The 24,286-nt window shown below is 41.8% G+C and overlaps 1 protein-coding gene across 6 annotated transcripts in view; it reads right to left on the bottom strand.

The window, feature by feature from the left end:
- Positions 1-9,606: 9,606 nt before the first annotated feature.
- The window catches only part of SNCAIP (synuclein alpha interacting protein), a 155,759-nt gene continuing 141,079 nt past the window's right edge, over positions 9,607-24,286 (bottom strand). For 4 of the 6 annotated variants that reach the window (XM_034655915.1, XM_034655916.1, XM_034655917.1 and 1 more), the window contains exon 12: positions 9,607-15,708. In XM_034655915.1, the coding sequence (XP_034511806.1) occupies positions 15,624-15,708 (85 nt within the window). In that variant the 3' untranslated portion in view covers positions 9,607-15,623. Of the gene's footprint in view, positions 15,709-22,374; positions 23,899-24,286 lie in introns of those variants that run through there. The other 2 variants (XM_034655920.1, XM_034655918.1) reach the window with 2 other exon arrangements.

Genomic DNA, 24,286 nt, shown 5'->3' with positions numbered 1-24,286 from the left:
TCCTAGTTCTTATGTTCCATAGATGAGAGAAATCATATGATAATTGTCTTTCTCTGCTTGACTTATTTCACTTAGCATTATCTCCTCCAGTGCCGTCCATGTTGCAGCAAATGTTGAGAATTCGTTCTTTCTGATAGCTGAGTAATATTCCATTGTATATATGGACCACAACTTCTTAATCCAGTCATCTGTTGAAGGGCATCTCAGCTCCTTCCACGATTTAGCTACTGTGGACAGAGCTGCTATGAACATTGGGGTGCATATGGCCCTTCACTACACTACGTCTGTATCTTTGGGGTAAACACCCAGTAGTGCAATGGCTGGGTCATAGGGTAGTTCAATTTTTAACTTTTTAAGGGACCTCCACACTGTTTTCCAGAGTGGCTGTACCAACTTGCATTCCCACCAACAATGTAGGAGGGATCCCCTTTCTCCACATCCTCTCCAACAATTGTTGTTTCTTGCCTTGTCTATCTTTGCCATTCTAACTGGCGTAAGGTGGTATCTCAGTGTGGTTTTGATTTGAATTTCCCTGATGGCTAATGATTTTGAACATTTTTTCATGTGTCTGTTAGCCATTTGTATGTCTTCATTGGAAAAGTGTCTGTTCATACCTTCTGCCCATTTTATGATTTGTTTATTTGTTTCCCCTGTATCGAGTTTGAGAAGTTCTTTGTAGATCTTGGGTACTAGTCTTTTATCTGTAGTATCATTTGCAAATATCTTCTCCCATTCTGTGGGCTGCCTCTTAGCTTTCTTGACTGTTTCCTTGGCTGTGCAGAAGCTTTTTATCTTGATGAAGTCCCACAAGTTCATTTTATCTTTTGTTTTTCTTGCCTTCGGAGATGTGTCACGAAAAAGGTTGCTGTGGCTGTTATCGTAGAAGTTGCTGCCTATGCTCTCCTCTAGGATTTTGATGGATTCCTGTCTCACATCGAGGTCTGTCATCCATATAGAGTTTATCTTTGTGTATGGTGTGAGAGAGTGGTCAAGTTTCATTCTTTTGCATGTAGCTGTCCAATTTTCCCAGCACCATTTATTAAAGAGACTGTCTTTTTTCCACCGGATGTTTTTTTCCTGCTTTGTCAAAAATTAGTTGTCCAAAGAACCGAGGGTCCATTTCTGGATTCTCTATTGTGTTCCATTGGTCTACGTGTCTGTTTTTGTGCCAGTACCATGCTGTCTTTGTGATCACAGCTTTGTAGTACAGATTCTTAATGTGAAAACTTATATAAATTATTTTAAACTTCGTTTCTAATATAAGCATTAAAATCTAAAAGCTTTCCACTTGGCATTGCTGTCACTGCATCCCACAGATGTTGATATATTATGTTTTCACTATTTTTCTTTTTTTTTAAAAATAGATGTTATTTATTTATTTGACAGAGAGAGCGAGCACAAGCAGGGGGAGAGGCAGGCAGAGGGAGAGGGAGAAGAAAGCTCCACCCCGGGCAGAAAGCATGACGTGGGGCTTGATCCCAGGACCCTGGGATCGTGACTTGAACTGAAGGCAGACGCTTAACTGACTGAGCCACCCAGGCATTCCTCACTATTTTTCACTTTAAAGCTTTTTTCTAATTTCCTCTGTAATGTCTTCTTTGAACAGAATATATACACACAAACATATAAGCATATAAAGAAATGGAATTATATTCTTTATAACCTGCTTTTTGACTTAACAGTAAATCAAGAACACCTTTCTGATAGTTTCCTGCAGCATCATTTTTCATACAGAGTTTATTACATTATGGATATATTGCACAAAATTTATTTAAACTAGGCCTCTATTGCTGGATAACTTAGTTGTTTCCTTTTTTTTTTTTTAAGATTTTATTTATTTATTTGACAGAGACAGCCAGAGAGAGGGAACAAGCAGGGGGAGTGGGAGAGGAAGAAGCAGGCTTCCAGTGGAGGAGCCTGATGTGGGGCTCGATCCCAGAACACTGGTATCACGCCCTGAGCCGAAGGTAGACACTTAACGACTGCGCCACCCAGGCGCCCCCCATTTTTTCAGTTACAAACTGTTGTGATAAATATCCTCATATATTAGTTTTTGTGTAACTAAGAAATTTCTTCATTGTAGAGTTTCCTAAAAGTGGAATTGTTGTTATGTAAGGGGACCCTCTCTCAAGGCACCCTCCCATTTTGATAGAGACTTCTTGGACCTGAGCCTGTATTTTTTACATGGTTAATTTCTCCCCCCAGAGTTGATGTGGTCTGTGGGCTGCATCAGCCCTTAGGCATGGCCATTTGGCATTTCCAGAGATGAAAAATAGTCAACTGCCAACATCCAAGATTGCAGGGGGAAGGTCTTACATACAGCATCTGGATTTTTAGGTTCTCCTGGATAAGTGGGAATCTGGCAACACTAAGCCAACATTCCTACATGATAAGAATTAGTGGGAAAGGAATAATTTCTTTAGATAGGGCAGTTTCTTTCCATGTTGTCATAGTTCTTACTTAGTCCATGCCGCTTGATTAGGACATGGCTTGACTCTTACAGGATTCGGGTTCACCACCCCTGATTTGGTAGGATAGAACTATGAGAAAACTCACGCCAGTCACGTACAGGCAAACCCCAACCTACTACTCCAAACCGTGTGACCTTTCCAAGTGCGTGTGATGCCTCCTTGCACTTCTTTAAGAAATTCTAGACCTCCACTCGGTAACCTATCGGATTTGTCCTTCCACAACACAATTCCATTCTTTTGAGGTAGAGAACAGAGATCTTCTCTGTGCTTTAATGCACATGAGTTTTCCTACGTGGACATTATCTCTAGAACAATGCAAACATCATGTACCCACATCATGTCTCTCAGATTTTTAGGCCTCAGTTTTAAGGATATATTGAAGATACAGCCTTCCCCTACCAGTAGTTAACTCATGGGACAGTTATGTTGAGATCAAATTATGAATATGGGATAATTGCCATCTCTTCCCCTCCCCTATCCAGCCAAAGAGAATTCTCTAATTACCAGATCAATCTCCTGTTTTTCTTCCTACAAATAGGAATTTTTTTCTTCTGCTGTAAGAGAGGTAAGGTCCATATACATGATGAAGCGGTACAGAAAATAATGAGGACAGGCAGAAAGAGGAGAATTATGTGTTGAGAGCAATTATGGGGAATTGTGAATGAAAAGGCTCAGGACTGGCACCCAATGTGAGAGGGAGAGGAAGAAGAAGAAAGGAGGTTTTAATAAATATTGTTATAGTCTTTGAATGTGGAGCCCCTTTATGATTCTCAGGAAACCTAAGGAAAGGGTTTGAGTTATTGAAATTACTTTCGGTTGTGGGAAGCTGTTTTCTTGACTGCAGTCCTGTTCTGAGACCAAACTGTGTCTGGCCCAGGTTTATAATGTTACACAGGCTTGTGGGTAAGTTTTCCTTGTTCGTACCCTTCTTACACTGTGCTCTGGTTATATTATTTGCTCTTCATGAGACACTAAGTATTGGACACCTGTTTAAACAGATTTAAGACTGTTCCTTCTGGCTGGGAGTTTTGTTGTATACCCTCCTCTAAAAAATATCCAAGACCTAGGCAATTGAGACATAGATTTCGGTTCTCCTTTTCTGTTTAGATTTCTCATTCTATGGTTTTTCCTGAGGTGGGGAGTCCACATTAAAGGTCATAATGCTTCTGGCTCTAGGGTTGGATTTCTTAAACACATCCCCAGGTCAACTGGAGTGCTCGAGTTTATTACTTTTTAAAAACCAAACCCCTGCCAAGTGAAAGGAGAGAAGGGCATGTTTAGATGAAAGTGCCTGATGTTCAAATTCTGTACTTTGTTGACATTTTATTGCTCAATACGATTTTTCCTATCCTTCAGGGCATTTTGCTTAATGGTTTCCCAGGAACACTGTGATGAGGCTTCAAAGCAAACCCTAGGTTTTAGCAACAACGCTCTCATTCCAGTTTCTATGAGTCACATGTCCAAAACCTTGTACACATCTCAAGTTTTTCCCATAAACACTTGTGCCCAGAAAATATGGGAAACCATGTTAACAAGCCGTATTAGATGTCGCACACTAATATGGAAACAAGCCAGGTAATTCCAGTGCAATAGATTTTTGTGGTAACTGGGAGGCGGAGAAGTGTACCTAAACTAGATGTTAACTGTACTATACTAAATTCATTCAAGAGGCTGTCACCAGTGGTCTGATCGAGCCGGCTGTTCAGTACGAATTTGTCAGTAAGAATTGGCTAGGTAGATGTGATGCCTTCAACACTGAATTATTACAAACATACCAACAAAATGATGTATGATCCCAAGAAGTCTGTCCTTCATGAGTATTTATTCCCTGGGTCAAAAGGAGTATGAGCAATTTATTACCTTTAAAGTGCTTCTCATCTGACTGAACCCCATATACACTAGTAAAACATGGCTTCCTAAGGGGATATATTTTGGTACTTTTATGGTTGAAAAATGAAGTGCCAAATGCTTAGACTTAGCACTCAAAGTGCTATCTAATTTCTCTTTTCCAATTATCTCCTTCCAGAGCTGATTCCTTCTCCCTCTTTCTCTATTTGCACTGTATTGGGTACTTGTCACAGTCAACCGGTTCAATCTGAACGGGAGCTTTTCTCAGAAGGCAGGCCCACTCAAAGAAGTAGAAAGAAGAAGAAATGGCTGCCATTCACTTAACCCAGAAAAGTTCCTTAGAGGTATGGTGGAATCTCCTTCTCTGGAGGGTTAGGAAATATAGTCCATGCTTCTCTATCTGGGATGGTGTGCACGTGCCCCTTCTGGCAAGTGCTGGGAGGTAGCCAACATTTCAGATCTCTCCTCAGAATACCACCCTTTTCCTTTCCAGGTGTTTATTACTGAAAAGTAGAGGAAACGGAGCTCTTACCTTCCAGTAAGAAGATATCATCACAGGCAGCGTTGGCAAAGCCACTTCTGCGGCGATGGGTTCTACCAGCATAATCCTCCAGGAACGAATGTCATCCAGACCTGTAACATTTAAGGAGACCGTGGGGTCTGAACTTGTGCTTCGGAAAATGCTAATCCATGTTTGAAACTTCATCTGACAGCCTTTCTGCTATACTCATTGCACAAGAGAGGACATTTTCAGCCCTGGTTTTTAATTTTCTTCTCTTTTGCGGGCATAGGGATGGACCTCAATGTTATTTTAACTTAGTTTCCTCCAGGCAAGGAGATTTACTTAATTAGGTAGCCAATCAAGAAATTCTGTTGCTTCACATTTTGTGTCGTACAGGCTATGGTGTGTCTGGAAAACGGAAGGGGCACGGGAGAGGAAGCTCAGCCTTTGAAACTTGTCTAGGAGGAGGCTGAAGGATATTCAAATAAAGTATTTTTAAAGGTCCACTGGGCCAAGATAAATTCTAGCAAAACGGCGCTGAAATCAGAGGTGTGATTTTTCCTAGTTGTCACAATGTCAGTGTGGGAAGGAACAATGGCTCTGAATTCCCTTGGAAAGCTGCACTTGTAGATACAAGCAGAAAGAAGGGCTTTCCATCCTCTCTTGACCGCTCTGAAACTTAAGGATAAATTACTTCCTGCTGGGGACTTATCGTTACAATCCAGCAACTGTTGGGAAAGTGACATCACGGGGTTTCTCTCACAGACGTGTGTGCAGATCCAGATAAACCTGGAAGTTTGCAGCCAGGATACCAGGCATCTATTCAGATAAGGCACAAATAGAATGGTGCTTTTCGCCTTGAAGTCTCTACAGGTTTGGGAAATTGGCTGTGATTATACATCTCGCACGTGGGTTGAAAAGGCAACCACCACCCATAACATAATGACCAGTAACTTTGCAGTTTAACCAAATATTTTCTCCCTGTACCTGCGATTTACTGCCTGTAGCAAGTTTATGAAAATTTTAAATATGCTTATGTTTAAAAAATACATCTCTTTCAATAGAGATGAACGCAAGGGAAATAAATCCTACAGTGATGAGTAACTTTAGTAATTCGCTTAGGTGTTCTTTGTGCTAAATTAACCTACATAGGGAGACTGAAGATGTGAAGGAGAAAACTGAGGTGAGAGAAGGGAGTGTGAGTTAGTCACATGTGAAAAGCAAGATTTTTTTAAAAAAAGATTTTATTTATTTATGTCAGACAAGGAGAAAGAGACAGAGAGGTAGCATGCACACCCAGGGGGAGGGGCAGAGAGAGAAAGAGAGGGAGAATCTTAAGCCAACTCCATGTCCAGAGGTCAGGGCTTGATCTCAGGACTGTGAGATCATGACCTGAGCTAAAATCATGAGTCGGACACTTAACCAACTGAGACACGCAGGTATTCATGAAAAGCAAGATTTTTCAAGCAATGGGTCAATAGATGCAAAGAGAACAACAAAAAGCATTGGGGAGGGGAGCTTCATGGAAAACAGAAGTTCTCTTCACCTGTCAGGGATTCTAATTTTCTTCAAACTTAGATAACGTGCTTTACCTATGTCATAGGGTGTGTTTTCCTTCATCACATACCACCTCTCCCTGCCCCACCGGCCCCTCTCTTTCTCTCACCAAGCCAAGACCTGGTCCTTGTGTCTGGAACTTATGGGGCCTGAGGGAACAGAATATGGCTTTTTGTGATGTAACTCAAGTTACGGAAAGAAATCAAGACTCAGTGTAAGTTACAGGTAATATCCATGGTAGCACCAGGTTCATCTTGGCTATGAGAAGACCCGTTGCCCTACCAACCCCACCTATAAGATCTTAGGCACCATTCTCACACCACCCTGCACAGCAGGGCAAAGAGAGGTGGAGAGCCCATGCTGAGTCCTGAAGCCAACAGGAAACTGAACTTTGACTGGAGTGGCAGGGGAAGTTAAAGGAGAAAGACATAGGAGGAAGGTCAAGGTGTGTGTCAGTTAAGGTCATCTGAGAAGCAGCCACCAAAATGGGATTAGATGTGCAAGAGGTTCCTTGAGGGACACTCCTCTGAAAAATCAAGGGGAGGGAGCAGGAGGAGGCAGGGAGAGCCTTCAGACTGGGATGCAGGGCTGACACACAGGGAAAGAGAGGGAAGGGAAGGGGGAATCACACAGGAAGAGCCTCAGACCACAGCATATTGTGGAGAGAACGGTGGCAAGATAAAGGAGAGTCCCAGGCCACCACTGTCCCTGAGAAGAGTCCCCCAGCAGGAAGATATGCCTGGGTTCTAATACCCCTGCTGTGCTCACTGTCCAAGAAAACCTGGGGAGAAGTGTGGCTCTGGGGTGAGCATCACAATGCAACAGGAGGCACGTCCCATAGCAACTTCTCCTGAAGGCAGCTCAGCAGGACTAACTTCATGGCCACCTCAAGGAGGGACACATGGTGCCGATACAGGGTCCCGAGTGAAGGCTCTAAGGGTCTAGGACCATGGCCCTGCATCTGGGTTAGAGCAAGAAGACAAGTGGAATTATACAGAGAACTCACTTCTTTTTTTTTTTTAAAGATTTTATTTATTTATTAGAGATAGAGATAGCCAGCGAGAGAGGGAACACAAGCAGGGGGAGTGGGAAAGGAAGAAGCAGGCTCATAGCGGAGGGAGCCTGATGTGGGGCTCGATCCCAGAACGCCGGGATCACGCCCCGAGCCGAAGGCAGACGCTCAACCGCTGTGCCACCCAGGAGCCCCCAGAGAACTCACTTCTTGATCGCTGTTCACCTGCCTGTGGGTTAGAAAATCCTGCTTGATCAAGCTCAGGGCAGCATGAACACTATACAAGATTCTCAGAGCTGGACATCCTACCAGTCAGGACATTTGGCTGTGGAAACGTAACATTGTGTGCAGACCTGTGAGGCTCCTTTTGATAACAGCATTCCCTGGGGCCTGGGGTAGCCAATCACAGCACCTGAGTGTATTTGTCTGCCTTTATTAAATGCAGACCCTACAGGGCACCTGCCTGGCCTCAGCCAAACGCAAAGTGATTCCTCCCACCTCTCAACATTGTCTCCTAAGCCCCCACCCCACATATTGTTTCTGTCTTGCACTTTACATATATGTGTCTATGACTTCTCCCATCCTCAAAAGATAATGTGCAACTTGAAGGTAACAGTTGTCTTACACTTTCAATCAGCATTGTCTTGCACACATAGTTTTGGGTTTTCACAACAGGTAAATAAAGGGACTGAGCAGCCAGGGGGGTAAGGTGGGAAAAAAAATACAAAGAAACATAAATATTTCAGCCTACTTACTTTTCAGGACTAGTGGTGACTTTAATAGAAGACTCAGATATATTTCAACCATGAAAAAGGATCAATGCATACAATGCTTTCCATTTACATGATGTTATCTGTCAAATATATTTCAAAAAACAAAGCATAAAAAAAATAAGGACAAAGAAAGGGGGTGAAGTTGGCATGGGTATAGCTAGAAAAAACAAAGCTAAGGGTTGCTACTGAGATTGAATACAAACTTTACTTTTGACCTTTTCCTGGCAGACAAGACAAAAAGGAAAACACAAGTTATATAAGGTTCTTATTAGCTAATAAAAAGAAGCATGCCAGCTTTTCTATACAAGCAGATTTCCCCCCCAGCACTAACTTCAAGAAGAATTTCTTTTATGGTTCCTTATAAAGCCATTGACTTTTAAAATATATGACGGTTTCAATAACAGTTTTATGAAAAAAAAATACAGAAACTTTTTTCTGTATGGCCATTTCTTATATTCATTTTTGATAAATGTCATAGTTCAGAGATGACATTTCTTTGGGGACTCAGAATGGAGTTCAACCCCCCAGGAGTGAAATGAGGTAGATGGATGATGTCTGGGCCTGTAGCCTGTGAAAGGACCCTAGGAAGGGTGTGATACACTTGTAATGCCCACGGGCTAAGTATCAATTGGAGATTATTAGCAAACAAACGAAGTTGTATTAAAAGAGAATATAACTTCGGCTGTATTCATTTTTAATTTGGCTCAACAGTTGTGCCCAGACACATACATTTCGATTTGACACTGGGCCTTTATCATAATGAATTCCATATACATACAATGATCTAAACTTGACCCCACTAGGACCCAAACTCCTATTAAGAGAAATGGAGAATGTGACAAGCGTTCCAAAGGAAAAATCCTCTGGTTTACAAATCCATCGAAGCACCAAACACAGTTAAATGAGTTGCTTTTGTATTCTTAGATTCTTCAAGACTTGCGTAGGCTAACATGCTGTTAGAGACTGAGCTCCCTGGTAGACAGACTCTGGGTGATTAGTGTGGAGGAAGGTTACTACAGATGGCTCCTGGGATCAACACCTAAGGAAGACAAGGTGGGGGAGGGGAAGGGAGAGGAAGAGCGCAAGATAAAGTGGAAGAGGAAGTGGGGTGAAAGCCATGGGGAACACTGGACCTAGGACAGCTTTTTGGAGCTGCCTCCCCTTGGGTGAGGGGATGGGGCTGTACACCCCACACTGACCACTCACTGGAACCAAGCTGTCCTCAGAAGGGATGTGCTCTTGGGCACCGTGGCTTTCTTCTGCCAAGGCCACTTCCCTGAAGAAGCTAACACCCGAGGGCTCTGGGCCATCAGCCAGCAATGAGGGGGACTAAGTCGCAGATTTTTTTTTTTTAAAGATTTTATTTATTTATTTGACAGAGAGAGAGAGAGACAGCAAGAGAGGGAACACAAGCAGGGGGAGTGGGAGAGGGAGAAGCAGGCTTCCCAAGGGAGCAGGGAGCCTATGCAGGCAAGGCTCGATCCCACAACGCCGGGATCACGACCCCAGCCCAAGGCAGACGCCCAACGACTGAGCCACCCAGGCGCCCCTAAGTCCCAGACTTTTGAAGGTGGTCCATCACTATCTATCGGGGGATCTTCTAGGCACCGTTTGCCAAACTAGCAAAACATACTTTAAACGTGAGGCACAGCTAAAATATCTCCCAGACCTGACGGTCAGCGGAATATCTTTTGCGACGGGCTGCTTTATTCCCATAACCTGGAAGCACACGCTTAACTCTGTAGGCTATGCCCACCGGCTCCTACCAGAAGCCAGATACAAGGGACTCAGTCAATGAAAAGAGCTTATTTTACTCACATAATTCGGGGGACAGTCCTATCATAAGCCTGTGCAGCCGCTTTCACGGAACCAGATTCTTTCTCTTCTCGTCCCTTTTTGGCATAACTTTTGGTCTCATGGCTACAAGAGTCACTACTCTACCCCAGAGGGGAAAGCACAAGCCACAAAATATAAACACCACGCAAGCTTCTTCCTCCCCGACATTTTCGGAAGCTCTGCGGGAGCTCTACTGGCTTTTCATTGGCCAGAACCGAATCACGTGACCACGCCTAATTTCCAGGGCGTCTGGTGAAGTCGTTTCACCTGGGAACACTTAACTGGCTTCTCTTAATTGGGAAGAGAGGGAGAAAGGATATTGAGAAGACGACTGGCACGGCCGACCCCAAGTAATAGAATTTACATCCTTCCTTGTTCCTCATGGGCTGAACGACTGCAGGAAACTGATTCCATAGGAAGAAAAGAAATACGGTCATAAAATATGAATGCGACTATGGGCACAACATCACAACAGATGTTGTGATGGAGTGCTCGGCTTTCCAAATTTGTCCGGTTGAACGCAGACTTTCCACATTTCATCAAAAGCAATATGCATTCATTAGCCTAGATTTATGCTTGCCTTTCTGCCGCTTGGGACAGAGCTGTGCACATGGTAGACATTCACTGTGTGTGCGTTCACTTGTGTCTGTGTGTGTTGTGTAAACAAAGGAGCGTCTTTGGCATACAATATAGCACTATACTGCGTCATAAAATCATGAAGTCGTGTGTCTTGCTGGCATATATGGGAAGCCCCTGCAGTGGTGGTTGAGGAGCGGTTCTGGGAATGGTTTTAGTCTTTGCTTGACTCTGCTTTTGCTTCCCTTATGCCGCTGCCAGATGGGTAGCTTTATGATGATTTGATTTTAAACATCCAGATTTTCGAGAACTTTTGAGAAAAAACAATGGAAAAGCTACCCCCAGTATGATTTAAAAAGCACAATGACCTCATCCTTCCTTGAAAAACTGTGGTGCTCTCTTCTACCTCTTCCATCCAGAAAAGAAGCCTCACTTTCTATAATTATATGATTTTGAACTTTCTGCTTATGAGATTATAGTATGGAATAGGATTTCCATATATACACATTGAACACATGGACACGCTAAACAGAAGAGTGTGATGACCCCAGTGATATTTCCCCAAAACACCTAATACCCTCTTCATATCTGACTCTAGGTTTAGGGGCTCATCATTCTTCCCCTCTCCTTGAGGAAGGGTCTTTTTTCTGTCAAACCGTCTTCTCAAATATTGTCTCAATAGCCTCATAAAATTAGAAGTAGAGGTCATGGTCAATGTCAGATGATCCTGCGTTTCTCATACTCTCAGCAGATGCCAATGCTAATGTGTCCTGGCCACACTTTGAATTGCAAGGCGTTGGTTTTAAAGCTTGGTTGCATCATTGGAATTGTGGGAAGTTTTACAAATACTGATGTCTGGGTTCCACCCAGAGAGTTAAATTTATTTATTATAGGGTTGGTTTGGCATGGACGTCAGATTTTTTATTTTTTATTTTTTTAGCAGGGGGGAAGGGCAGAGGGAGAAGGAGAATCCCAAGCAGACTCTGCACTGAGCATGGAGCCCAGCATGGGGCTTGATCCCATGACCCGGAGATCATGGCCTGAGCTGAAATCAAGAGTCAGATGCTTAACTGACTGAGCCACCCAGGTGCCCCTGAACATCAGATTTTTCTAAAAGCTCCCGCAGGTGATTCTAATGTATAGCAAGGTTTCAGAACCCTAAGCTATGAACCAATTACAGTACTTTTCTGCACATGTCCCTCAAAATACACAATTTGTGAACTTATGTATCCTTATAAGCCTCCAATGTGGTTAATACCAACTTTTGGGTGGTTTTTATTCCAAGAGAGTGCCTAGCACAGGGCCCCTTTCTTGGCATAGGCTCAGAGTCTGTTGACCACATCAGCATATAGAAAGATGCCATTCTATTTACACGTTGTGGCCAAGAAGGGAGAGAAGATTTACTTTTCATCGTAAATATGGGTCCAGCACATTTCTACTTACTGTCATTCCTTTGCCAGGCTTCTTCCAAGGAAACCCCATACAAAGGGTTTCCAGATCTTGGGAACCTAGTGCAGACAAAGGGGAAAAAATGGGGAGTGGAGATGTCAGCAGAGGAAAGAGAGTAAGGGAGGGAAGGAGAGAGAGAAAAAGAGAAGGAGAAGAAGGGATGGAAGAAAAATGGGGAAGAAACGAGAAGAAACTAAGATGGATATAAGGGTAGCAGAAGTTGAAAACTATTGACAAAAATTGCCAGTAGGTATTCACAAATCACCATCTATGAAAGGTGACAAAGATTCTTGTGGAGATCAACGAATGTAGGGTCTTGTTAGGAGACAGGAATCAGGCACTCAAAAAGTTACATTAAACTATGCAATGAAGAATAAAGGGAAATAAAATTGGAGAGGACATGGGACTTACAGAGAGACCCATCAACAAATTAGAGTTTCAAGGCAATAGACAGCATGAACTCCATTTTCATGTGGGGAAATGATATCAACTCTGTTGCCATGGATCCCTTATTCTTACTTGGCCGTATCAGCTTAACTCAGATTATGCACCTAGGTGGCTCCTGAAGAGAGAACATTTAACCCATTTCGTATCAAGGAGTCTTTCAGGGAATTATTTCAGTATTTTATAGTTATTTCCTCTATCCTGTACCATCCGGTATGTTACCTGCAAATATTCGCTCTGTGAAAAAAATTTTTCAAAATTTCCTTGAAGATAGATACACTTTGACAGTCCTCATCCCCACTCCTAACCCCAAGATGCACATCTAGAAGTTTCTTCTTAGAGTTGAGGTCTTGGTACTAATGTTTTATGAGAATAAGGAATGGGCATTCATTCCATTCAAAGTGGTGAAGGGTTTGGTTTCTTGTTATCTTTTCTAAGAAACGTTCTTAGTTTGATGTGTTGAACTTTGCCAAAATGAGTCCCTTTAGTGACATAAAAGCAGCAATGTCTTTAAAAGACTCTGACAGATGCTGAAAGAGTTGTAGGGTTTTTTTGTTTTTGTGTTTTTGTTTTTTTCCAGTGGGGCTGCGTTTCCAGCTCTGCTGCATGTAATTAGGCAGGCAGATAGAGCTTTACTCATTTTACTAGCCCAGTGGGAGGGAGGGGGTGGGGGGCTCCAAAGTTCCGCCTACTTCAAGGAAACACACTCTCTCTTTCTTTAACATGTGCGTCTCCATTTCTGTAAAGTAGTAAGAGTCTGTGTTTTCATTTTATAAATTCTGCACACAACTGAGCTTGTGGTAAGGAACACATCATTTCTATTTATTTCAAGCAAGCGAAATTCATCCATTTCATAAAGAACTTGGATGGTAAAGATGGCGGACACGTGTGATTTAAGGATCAGCATTTTTAGTGTCCTAACGACATCAATAAACACAGAATGTATAGTCTTGGCAGTCTGGCTCATCTGAATCAAATAATTTTTTAATTCTTTGCTCTTCTGCGCTTAGTATTCTGGTGTCTGAAATGTTTGCGTCAATAAACAATCGAATTGACAGTTTTCTAGGTCAAGGTAGCATCAATTTCTTTCAAACTGTTGGTTTTCTCTGCTGCATTTAATTGGGAACTCTGTGTCTGGTTCATAAAAGCTCTGCAGAATGCCCAGCCCCCCGCTTCTACTTTTAAGTTTAAAAACCCAGTCTATCTAAGAACAAAGCTGGGGCCTCTGGGGAACAGAGAGAGTACTCTCTGGGTCCCTTTCCCTTGCAAGCCCCATTCTAGAACTAAGTCCAAAAGCTTGGCTCATGTGTGATGCCAGTGTCACCTCTTCTGTACCAAGCAGAAAGCAGGAGAATCTTCACACTGTGAATAGAGGCCATATAGTCTCTATTAGAATTGCAACACTAGGACCCAGCAATGAAATGTGAACAATCGGAGAGTATCTCTGAGGCCAAGGGGCCAAAATCAGATTAAGGCATCTCATTGGAGGAAAAGACCACGTGAGCAACGCAGAACCACGCAGGGTACCAGGCTCTAACAACTGGAACTCAGAGGACCCAAACAAGGACAGAACAAATTGGTTGAATTCCTAGAGATATTGCTCTGTAGGTCGAAAGGAACTTACTTCCTAGATGTGCATGCAGGCCAGTCTCGCCCTTTGCCAGATTTATCAAAGAGGCATTGTTTTGCCCAAGACCCAAGAGTCATCCAGAAGTAGAGCCAACACAACTCATGATCCCTGTGTATCAGTCCAGTGGGTAACGCACTAAAGAGATAGCATCATGCAGACAGATAGGATAGTCCAGTGGGAATAATGAGCAAACCTGGGCCAGAGTCAAGTCTGCTATTTACAAGTAGTATTACTTTGGACATAGGACTTAAAGCTTTCTGAAGTTTACTTTGCTATAAAATGGTAGTAGTAATATCTCTACATAGGTGTGGCTGGTACCTAAAAGGTACTTGAATATTAGGTCCTTCTATACCTCATTGCATCTTGTCAAGCCCAAGTTTGTCATATAACCCATATATGCAAGATTACCTCCTAACTCAGAACCTTGGCCTCTTGTGTCCACGAGGATGCAGAACGGTCCACATTTGACGGCCGTAACACTGCTAGTAACTGTGAATAGCATACAGGGCTCCCTCTTACGGGTAAGAACACATTCAACTTCCAAACTAAAATTTGACAGGCCTCTTATGCGCCATGCCAACACTTTGAAAATAAAACTCTTGAAGTTTCAACAGAAATATATTTTTACATGATAGGACGAAACCATCTGGAACTTACTGCTTACATGGACTGAAAGAGCTGTATCAACAATACGGTTGTTATAAACTCAGGCTCCACACTGTCTCCTAAAGGGATCAGACAGGTCTCATAATGTGTTCTAGACAGAAAAAGTGACCCAAGCAGGGGCTGAATCCTTAGCTGTCATTAGTATTTTCTCATGTCAATGCTGGAATTTGAGAAGACAGAAGAAATTGACTTACTTTATATACTTGTCTGATCCTTTAGTACTTAATGAAAACTAGAATGTTTTATTTCACCCCTATGGGAAAATAGCTAAACCGGGCAGTTTGTTCCTGAAATAAAATATCAGCAATCAAAATACTCTCAAGGTCCCTTAGAAAGCAGAACATCACTGGCTTATTAGAAAGTAGGTGCCCCAAGCTTCTAGGTGCTGTTACCATTGCTTTATTTCCTTTATACAAAAAGTAGAAATGACAGAAAAAACATTCTTGACAGAAAACAATACCACTGACCTGTTCTCATTGAGGAGCTGAGCCCAAACTGCCCATTTTACTGGGAAAGGAAAGTTCAATCAACATTAGCAAACACTCATGCAACTGATGAAAGACAAGATGGCACCAGTGGCTTGGTGGACGTCGTGTGGGGAAGTTGAACCAATCCAATCTTAAAAAACATACATTGGCCCAAATCATGCTTTTAAACAGCATCTCTTTAGAAACAAGTTATATATACAAATATCACCCCAAAATGTGTATTATATAGTCTACTACTATAAATTTAAGGCATCCTGATATGTTCTTCTGCTGGTGAGGCATTGTTCTCATGATTCTATTTCCACAGTGGATAGTCCAGAAATTTCCAATGGTGTCCAAAGGGCAGCAATGAGAGATAAGAAAAAAGTGATTTACAAGAAGAGTTCTTTTGACTCTGGCTCAGCATTGTGCTTTATGCTGTAGGATTTCTTCATTTTTCTATTGATGTCATTATGCCTAAGCAGAAGAAAAACCATAAAGGCCAGAATTAGATAAAACTATAGTCAAGTTACAAGACACCACCACTAAACAGCTCACCAAACATGGAAATTATCCTCATACAAACCACACTGAAGAACACTTCATTCCAGTAGGCAAATGATTTTCTTTTCATATAAACCACTTTTTAAACAATGAAAGCCATAGTCATGTAATAACACACACTTAGCAAACACTTTTTAATTTGGCTCTGGAAATAATTTCTCAGTCATGCTGACTGGAGTCCAGGCAAAATTCTAGTCAAGTGAATTTTATCAAATTCATGTCAAAGTCACATCAAATAAGATAGTAAGTATAGTAATGCTGGTCGAGTGGAAACAAGAGATGTTTATATTTTATTGAAATGGATTCATTGGTGACATCTTTAATGTCCAATAAGCTGGAGTCTTAATCATTCAAAGAAGATATTTTTTGGGTGTGTGATTACTGTTGGAAGATCGTAAGTAGGTAAGTCTAGGGGAAAAAGAAAAAACCAGGAAAAAGAAATGCTGTCCTGTCCCCCGCCCCCCGTTCCCGTCCCGCCAAGTATTTGATACCTAGTAAGCTTATGGAAAGAAACAGAAGCTTAAGCCTGGAAACAGTTGTGCTTTGTAAGTGAATTCCCCTCTGGGTAGATGCTTTCATTTTCACGGGATATTATTCATATTCTGGGTACAAACATCTTGCAGAGAGGAGTCATCTCCTGAAGGTGGGTGAGCCTACATATTAATAAATTCCTTCTTCTTGCTATATCAGACAAAAACAGTGTTTCCAGTAATGCTACTTGCTAACAGGAGGACATATTTGGACGGAGAGCTTCAAGTGGGATTTTATGGCCTCGAAATTGTGCTTGCTTACAAAGACCATGTAGTCTATTCTCAGTGTTCCAGTAAATATTTGATCCTCATCACCACCTAAAAGTTCTGATTCTTACTTTATTTATTCCTCTGAGTAGAACTTTATTTTTTTAAGATTTTATTTATTTTTATTTTTTAATAATTTTTTATTATATTATGTTAGTCACCATACAGTACATCCCTAGTTTTTGACGTAAAGTTCCATGATTCATTAGTTGCATATAACACCCAGTGCAACATACAATACGTGCCCTCCTTACTACCCATCACCGGTCTATCCCATTCCCCCACCCCCCCTCCCCCTGAAGCCCTCAGTTAGTTTCCCAGAGTTCATAGTCTCTCATGGTTCATTCCCCCTACTGTTTTTATTTTTAAGTAATCTCTACACCCGATGTGGGGCTTGAGCTTAATACTCTGAGATCAAGAGTTGCAAGCTTTACCAACTGAGCCAGCCAGGTGCCCCTGAAGAGAACGTTAGAGAGTGTCTGTGGGCAAGAGAGGGAAGAAGGGGAAAGAAAAACCTGGTTGATTTCCAATTAAAGATGGTGGATTAAATACACACATTCATCACCCCATTCTTACAAAACAACACTAAAAGGAAAGTAAAGACATAAGAAAGGCATAAGCCCAAATGACTAAGGGAAGTGAGAAGGGATGATAATAAACAAAATACCAACACTATTTCAGAAATACAAAAGTGGGTGGGCATGTGGAGTTGATTTAGCAGAGTGGAAAATGCAGAAACCTATGGGCATGGAACCCAACAAACTGATTTGTGCTGCAAGATCGTAGAAACCAAAAGCACCATGTATTCCTGAAGGTGACAGTGGGTGCTGAGTGGGTGCTGAAAATGGGAAGATTATTCGAAAAATGTTTGGAAGTAGCAATTCATATCCCAGATTACCCCTCAGACCCGTTGTAACTGGGTGAGTACCTCCTTCCCATTGTGAAAGAAGACTGAAGGCTACAATCTGTAAGGCATGAACCAAAGATAATCTGAATTCTGCTAAAGGGGGTGGAAACCACGAGATTAAATGAAAGTCTCCCTAAGTGAGAAAGTGAGAATATGATTCTCAACCCATCTCCTATTAATCTGACTCATGAATTCTTGGCACTCAGGTTATGGGCCCTAGCAGGAGATGTTTCCTTAACCTGAGAAATGAAGTGGCCAAATACTGACAGGGTCTTTCCCAACAAAAGATCCTAGTCCCCACCAGTTCGTGTGAAGCAGCATCTACCCGTCAACAAGCCTCGGAGCTTCTATTCAGCTTTAGTGACTATAAACGAGTCAGAGATCATCAGGAATTTGAGGAAAGTGCTACTGTGAAAGACAGGGACCAAAATAAACAGAGAAATGGAAGTCAAAGTGAATAGAAATAACATAGGGAGACAAAGAGAACTTTAAACATCTTTAACAAGAAAAACTGGGAAAATGCCTGCAACACATATTACAAAGGGTTAGTCTTCCTAATATGTAAAATATGAAGAGCTGCTAGAAGTCAAAAGAAGACCAGAATCTCAATAAAATGAAGGATTAAAAATAGTACATTCATAGTGACAGAATATGTAGCTATGTAAAATAATAAACAAACTATATACTAATATATACAGACCCTCATTGTGTTAGGTGAAGAAAAGCAAGAAGCAAAACTGTGTGTATCACACACCACTTTTACTGCAAAAAAGAAGAAAAGAAAAAAATACACATTTGTATTTGACTGTAAAATTTGAGTAAGTCCTGCATGTATAATGCTACAAAGAGGAAACAAAGAGAAAACCAGCAAAGTACTTTTAGAAATTAACACTATTATGGCAAAAATAAAAAATTAGAAAGGTTGGAAGGTACAGGTTAGTTCTTTCCTGAAAGAACTAGAAAAAGCAAAAGTATGGATAAAGATAGAAGAATAACAAATTGGAGGATCTATCCACTATGTCCAACATTGCAGTAATATGATTTCCAGAAAGAATGAAGAGAGAAATTGCAATGAAGAAAATGTTCAAAGAAATTGTACAAAAACATTTCCCAGAACTGAAGCATAGAGATTTCCAGATCAAAAAAGGCTGCCGAGTGCCCACATGTCAGGAATGAAAATGGCATCGTGACAAAGCATCAAGAAATCAAAATACTGGGGAAGAGAGAGAATCATAATAGCTTCCAAGGGATTCACAATTAGAGAGGAATGGAGCTTCACAATAGACAGATTACAAGAAGAACATGAAACAATGTGCTCGAGATCCTGAGAGAAAATTGTTTCTTACCTAGAATTCTATACCCAGCCAAACACACCTAGTCCAGTATGAGAGCAAATTGAAGATGTTTTCAGTCAGGCAAGGTCTCAACAAATTTAGCACCCATTCATCTCCCAAAGATGGGAAGATGTGTTTACCAAAACAAGAGCATAAACCCAAAATGGGAAAAGACAGATTCAGGAAATAGGGCTGTACGCAGGAGAGAAGCAGAAGCAATTACCAGAATAATGTATGGGGGAAACACCCAGAAGACAGCTGTATAGCACTGCAGTCCAGACTGGGTAGGAGGAAAGAGGTTGTCTCCATGAACAGACAAACTGAGAGACACTTGATTTGTGTGAATGTGCTGAAGGAAGGTTTCTGTCTCCCGCAAAGTGTTTAGAAGTGAATTGTAAGCTGAGAAGTCAAAATTACTTTCTCCCCTCCAAAATGTAAAGTTGTAATTAGGAAGGAAATGCATAGACCTAGTGTGATTAATATTTAGACAGTCATAGTAATAATAAGCACCAAATGCTGATTTAACCCCAAAGAGAAATACAACTGTATTAATAATGGTGGGAAGAGGAAGCAGGGTGTGCGCTCGTGTGTGTGTGCATGTGTGTGTGTTTCGGGGTGGATGGCGGTGTTGGGCATTAAAATAGAGCTAGACAAGTTTGATTCATTTGGAGAATATAGATTTTAGGAAACCTGGCTTCATAATTTATTATTATCATTACTGTACAAATTTGGGCAAGATACATAATCTCTTTGTGCCTTGGCTTCCAATCTGCAAAATTTGACAATAATAGTATCTACCATATTGTGTTACTGTGGAAGTTAAAACAGGTAATATGCATATGGCACCTAGAATGTTCTTTGGTACACTGTAAATGCTTTAAAAGTGTTAGCTATTATTTTACCTTCTATAGTGGAATGCCAGTAGGCAATAAATATAGAATATCTGAAGTTGAATATCTGTATGAGCATGTGATTTAGCAATACAGAATACTAGAGAATACATCTGAAAGAAGGTCAAGTGTTTGATGCAGGGGAGTGGGAATACAGAACAGGGTAGGTTGGACAGAGGAGAGCCAATTTTTGTTAGAACACTAGCATTACTGTGTTATATATATATATATATATATATATTTATATGTATACCTACAGCACTTTGACAAAAAATCAAATGAAAAATAAATAGAAGTTAAAAAGAAGGCTTAGGTCATAGTTTAAGGATGATATCATCATTTAGACATTAACAAAGTATTTCTGCTTTAATATAAGGGGTGTTGTGGTCAAGAACACTAAAAAAGAAACTTTCTGCAGGACAAAACCCAGCATGATTAGAGCTGAGTGTATATTTGAGGCATTTATTTGAATAATATCAGGATAATTCAAGCCTCCCTGAATCCTTCAATTACCTAGTCCTGAATTACCAGTATTCAAAAGAACAAAAGTGTTTGGGTAATTCTGGCATGAATTATTCAGATAATTTGCTGTTCCTTGATTTCATTTTTGGATATGAAATCACATTCTTAGTGACCAAAATTGGGAAGAAGAAAAGGCTTAAATTTAAATAACAGTTTTGCAAGTAATCTAACTTGCTGATTCATCTAGGCACGGATTCCACATTTCCATAGCCCATCGTGACCAGACAGCAATTTACTTGGAGGATTAGTCTAAAAGGGTCCACAGGCATGCATTATACTTCCACTGATAACCAAAACAGGGAGAGTTTCTTACTTTTGTGATCTCCTTTCGAACTTTACTGAGAGCAAATCTCTAAGTCCTATGTGCTAAAAAATTGGATTCCGGTTCAAAGAATGAACAACTTGTCCTGCCCACACTAACAATTCACTGTAGGTAGGGAGGCTTGTAATCAAAGGGCCCAATTTAGATGTAGGACACCATTCTTTCTTGGGATGACAGGGTCAGTCCTTTTTATTTTATTTCTCCTTTCACCTCTTCTTTCTCCCTTTCCTCTCTCCACTCTTCCTCTGGCCAAATATTTATGAAGTCTCTTGCATGTGCCAGGCACCGAGCTGGACACTGGGGGTACAGATGGGGGTGTGGGGAGGCTGTCAAGGGTCCCCACTTTCATGAAGCTCCTATGCATTTCATGGAGTTTACTGTGTTTTAACTGTATCCTCTTTTCATTCTCTCTGGATTCTGATCTCCTTTAGGAAGGCAGCATGCCTTGTGCTGGCACAGCAAAATGCCCAGCTTAGAGCAAAAGACGGTGGTGCAGTGAGCACACTGGCAAACTGGGAATGTGGCATTCGGGAGGGTAAGGTATCTGCACTGTTCTTAGCGTGGGAAGGAAAATCCCAGATGGCTGTGGTTGGAGCAGGGATGCTTGGTGAAGGTACTGGTAGTTGTCTGGGTAAAGTCTCTAGCTGGTACTTTTAAACCTCAAATGAATTTCTGCTTCTTGGAAACTCCAGCCTTCCTCAGAGCTTATAGACAGGCACTGCTCTTTTAATGTTTAGAAACACCCCCTTGGTGGCAGAGATGGTGCCTACAGGGCACGAACAAGACAGTCTCCCCTGTGACATTTCACAGTCCAAACCTGGACCTTGGAGGGGAGGGAGGAAAGGGGAGGTGGGAGGTGGGAGAAGGAAGTAGTTTTTCCGTTTTGTGATTGCATTTAAACCAGGATTCACATGCTGAAAGAATGTGTTTCTAGTGGGATGGTTTTGGTTTTGAAGGAAGGTCTTCTCTCTGTCCCCTCCTACTTCTAGTCTAGGGCTGTTCCACATGTTCATTTCCTGCCTTCCAAGGCCAGTGCGTGAAGACTGAACTTGGGATCTTAGTTGCAATAGCTTTTTCTACGTCTCAACTCTTCATACTTGGAGACTACACTACATTTCGTTGTCTTCCTGTGGCAGAATATGCTTTCTCCTTTTCCCAGTGGGGATATGGAGAAGAAACTCTATTTGCGAATCATGCTCTCTGGTCAACCTTAGGAACTCTGGTGGCTTCTATAAAGAGTTTGCTAAGTTGTGCCGAGACATTGGGAGGGTCTGATCGTTTTAACTATCCCCCATAACTTGAGTATTTCCCTCCACACAAAAGATTCTGCTATGCATCAGCCAAGGACAATGCAAAACTGTGGCCTATGCAAATGAGAACCTGCCCTTGGGGAAATGTTCAAGACTGGGGTCTCTTCTAAGTCATTGGGACAAAGCTTCAGTATGAAATACGGGTTTTCCCTCCGAAACTAATATGAACCCTAAGGAGGCAGAGGTGAGGGTGGGAGACACAAGAAGTGTACAGGGAACACAAAATCTGGGAACACATGAGAAGGAGTGGAGGGGAAGGAGAACAGGTGGGTTCTAGGGGTTTCCGGAGTAGAGGAAAGCACCCCCGGGACCTAGTATGTATTCCTTCTCATGGACGGGCTCTAGACCCCTGAGCTAGTATATTAGACCTCAGACCAGGGCTTAGAAGTTGAAACTATAGTTTTTGAGCAAGAATGCTAATGTCTGTAATCACTAAATCCCCTTTTTGTATTAGTACCTGAAACAACTTTTCTGAACTGTTACATTGGGAAGACTCTGCTCCTGGGGAGGTCACTCTAGAACTATGTCCTCAGCACTTATCAGAGAGCCGTGGTAATATAACAGTGACCAAGAAATTACAGACACATCCCTTCAAGAATTCTTAAAAAGCATACGGGTTAAAAATAGATACTTCAAGGTAAAAAATTAAAGACAAGATGAGAATGTGGTTAATTTCGTATATCCAGAGAAATGATAGTGAGGGTGCCTTTGTTCAGCAAGATTGGGGGCTCCCTTTTGGTGCCGACTGGATTTTTCCATCACGAGTCTGGAAGTGCTCATCAGTGGGGCTGAGGGGTGCACACTGTACTTGGGAGACAGCCTTCAGCCAGGGCCTCACCTCCACTTTTCCAATGGCTTCCACATCTTTGCTCATTTTTCTGTTTAACCTGATATCCTGACAGTAAGAACTTACAGTGTGTGTGTGTCTATGTGTCTTTGTGTGCAGGTGTGTGTGTGAGTCTGTGTGTGCGTGTGTGCTGGTGGGGGTGGGCACCCTCCACTCTGACCTCCTACCGGGCCCAGCAGCTGACCACTGCCATACCTCATGTCATCCCAGGCCCAACGTACGACTCCTGTTGAAGTGGTTATTGAACAACCTTGACATCAATGCAAAATATTGGATACAAGAGCTCTTGGCTCTGGATGTATCACTTCCCGTGTGGCTAATTCCTTGGCAGTAAAACCCACACTAATAGTGCTCATTACTTAATGTCTTTTGAAGAAGTCTGCTTTCCTGTTGGTGCTAGGACAAGGGTCTCAGGCCACAGCGGCACTGTGGTCACAGCAAGGCTGGTGGTGGCCAGGGGATGATGCCCTCTGCTTCTTGGTAGCTGGACTCAAAGCTCACATCACGTGTTCCAGGTCTCACTTAGACTTAAACTCTGGGAAATGAATGTCTTATTGGCGTTTTAAGACAAGTAATTGCAAACATTCCCTTGGAGTTGTAATAACTCAAAACCAACTTGTCCTTGATAAGAAAAAGTAAAGATAAATCTGCTTGTTATAAACAAAGCCGTCCTCGGCTGTGGAAACACTCTGGGAAAGCTGTCCAAAGTAATGGAGTCGAATCTAATTTTAAAGGGCATTGAAAAGAAATTTAGATTCTTTGCCATCAAGCTGTGACCAATTTAGGAAAATAAATAGCAAACAGAACCCCCACACAGAGGTGATGTTCTTTCAAATGTATTTATTGCCCATATTTTTCCCTTACCAGGAAAAATAAACATTTCCTAGGAACTAAAATGTGACTCCAGCGACTAGCATCTGGGGCCCCACTCTTTCTTCCAGAGCCATGGCAATAGGGCCATTTGGTGGCATTAACGTTTGGGACAAACTCCAACCCAAGGACTGCCATTGGATTCCAAAGTTATGTAATCCTGGGGGATCTCTGCTACCCGAGAGGAGCCATTCAGCTTCCAAGCAAATTCTTGGGCCAAGATTTGAAGGCATCACTGAGGGATGAACACTTGGGTTCCTCTCTCTATTTTATCTTTCTGTGGGATGTTCCTTTGATGGGTCCCCTAGACAAAATGAAGTAAGCACTAGAGTCAATTAGGTGTTTTTCATGCCCACAATCTCATGCTAGCGTTAATTTCTCTGAGAAATCTTCATTTCCACTATAGCCGTCCATCCTTATTTTTTCTAAGGAGTGAACTTGGCCCTGTTCCCTCTGCCTCTGTGTCATTATGAGTGAATCTGAGAAAACTGCCCTCTCCAGCGTGGTCCAACGAATGACTTTTCACTTTCTGTGGAACACATGCTAAACAGAAACCATGATAAAGTCAAGGTTAATTTATAAGGTAGGGAGGGGAAGGGGTCAGGATGTTTATTTAAATACACTGAATATTTTTATTTTCGGGTTTCTAGATTATTGCTGAAATTAAACTCTGTTAATATGTAAACCCAGTG

This window comes from Ailuropoda melanoleuca, chromosome 3, assembly GCF_002007445.2.
Source record: "Ailuropoda melanoleuca isolate Jingjing chromosome 3, ASM200744v2, whole genome shotgun sequence".
NCBI classification, from domain to species: Eukaryota; Metazoa; Chordata; class Mammalia; order Carnivora; family Ursidae; genus Ailuropoda; species Ailuropoda melanoleuca.
The sequence above is the reverse complement of the archived record's forward strand: the minus strand, read 5'-3'. Positions and strand labels throughout refer to the sequence as shown.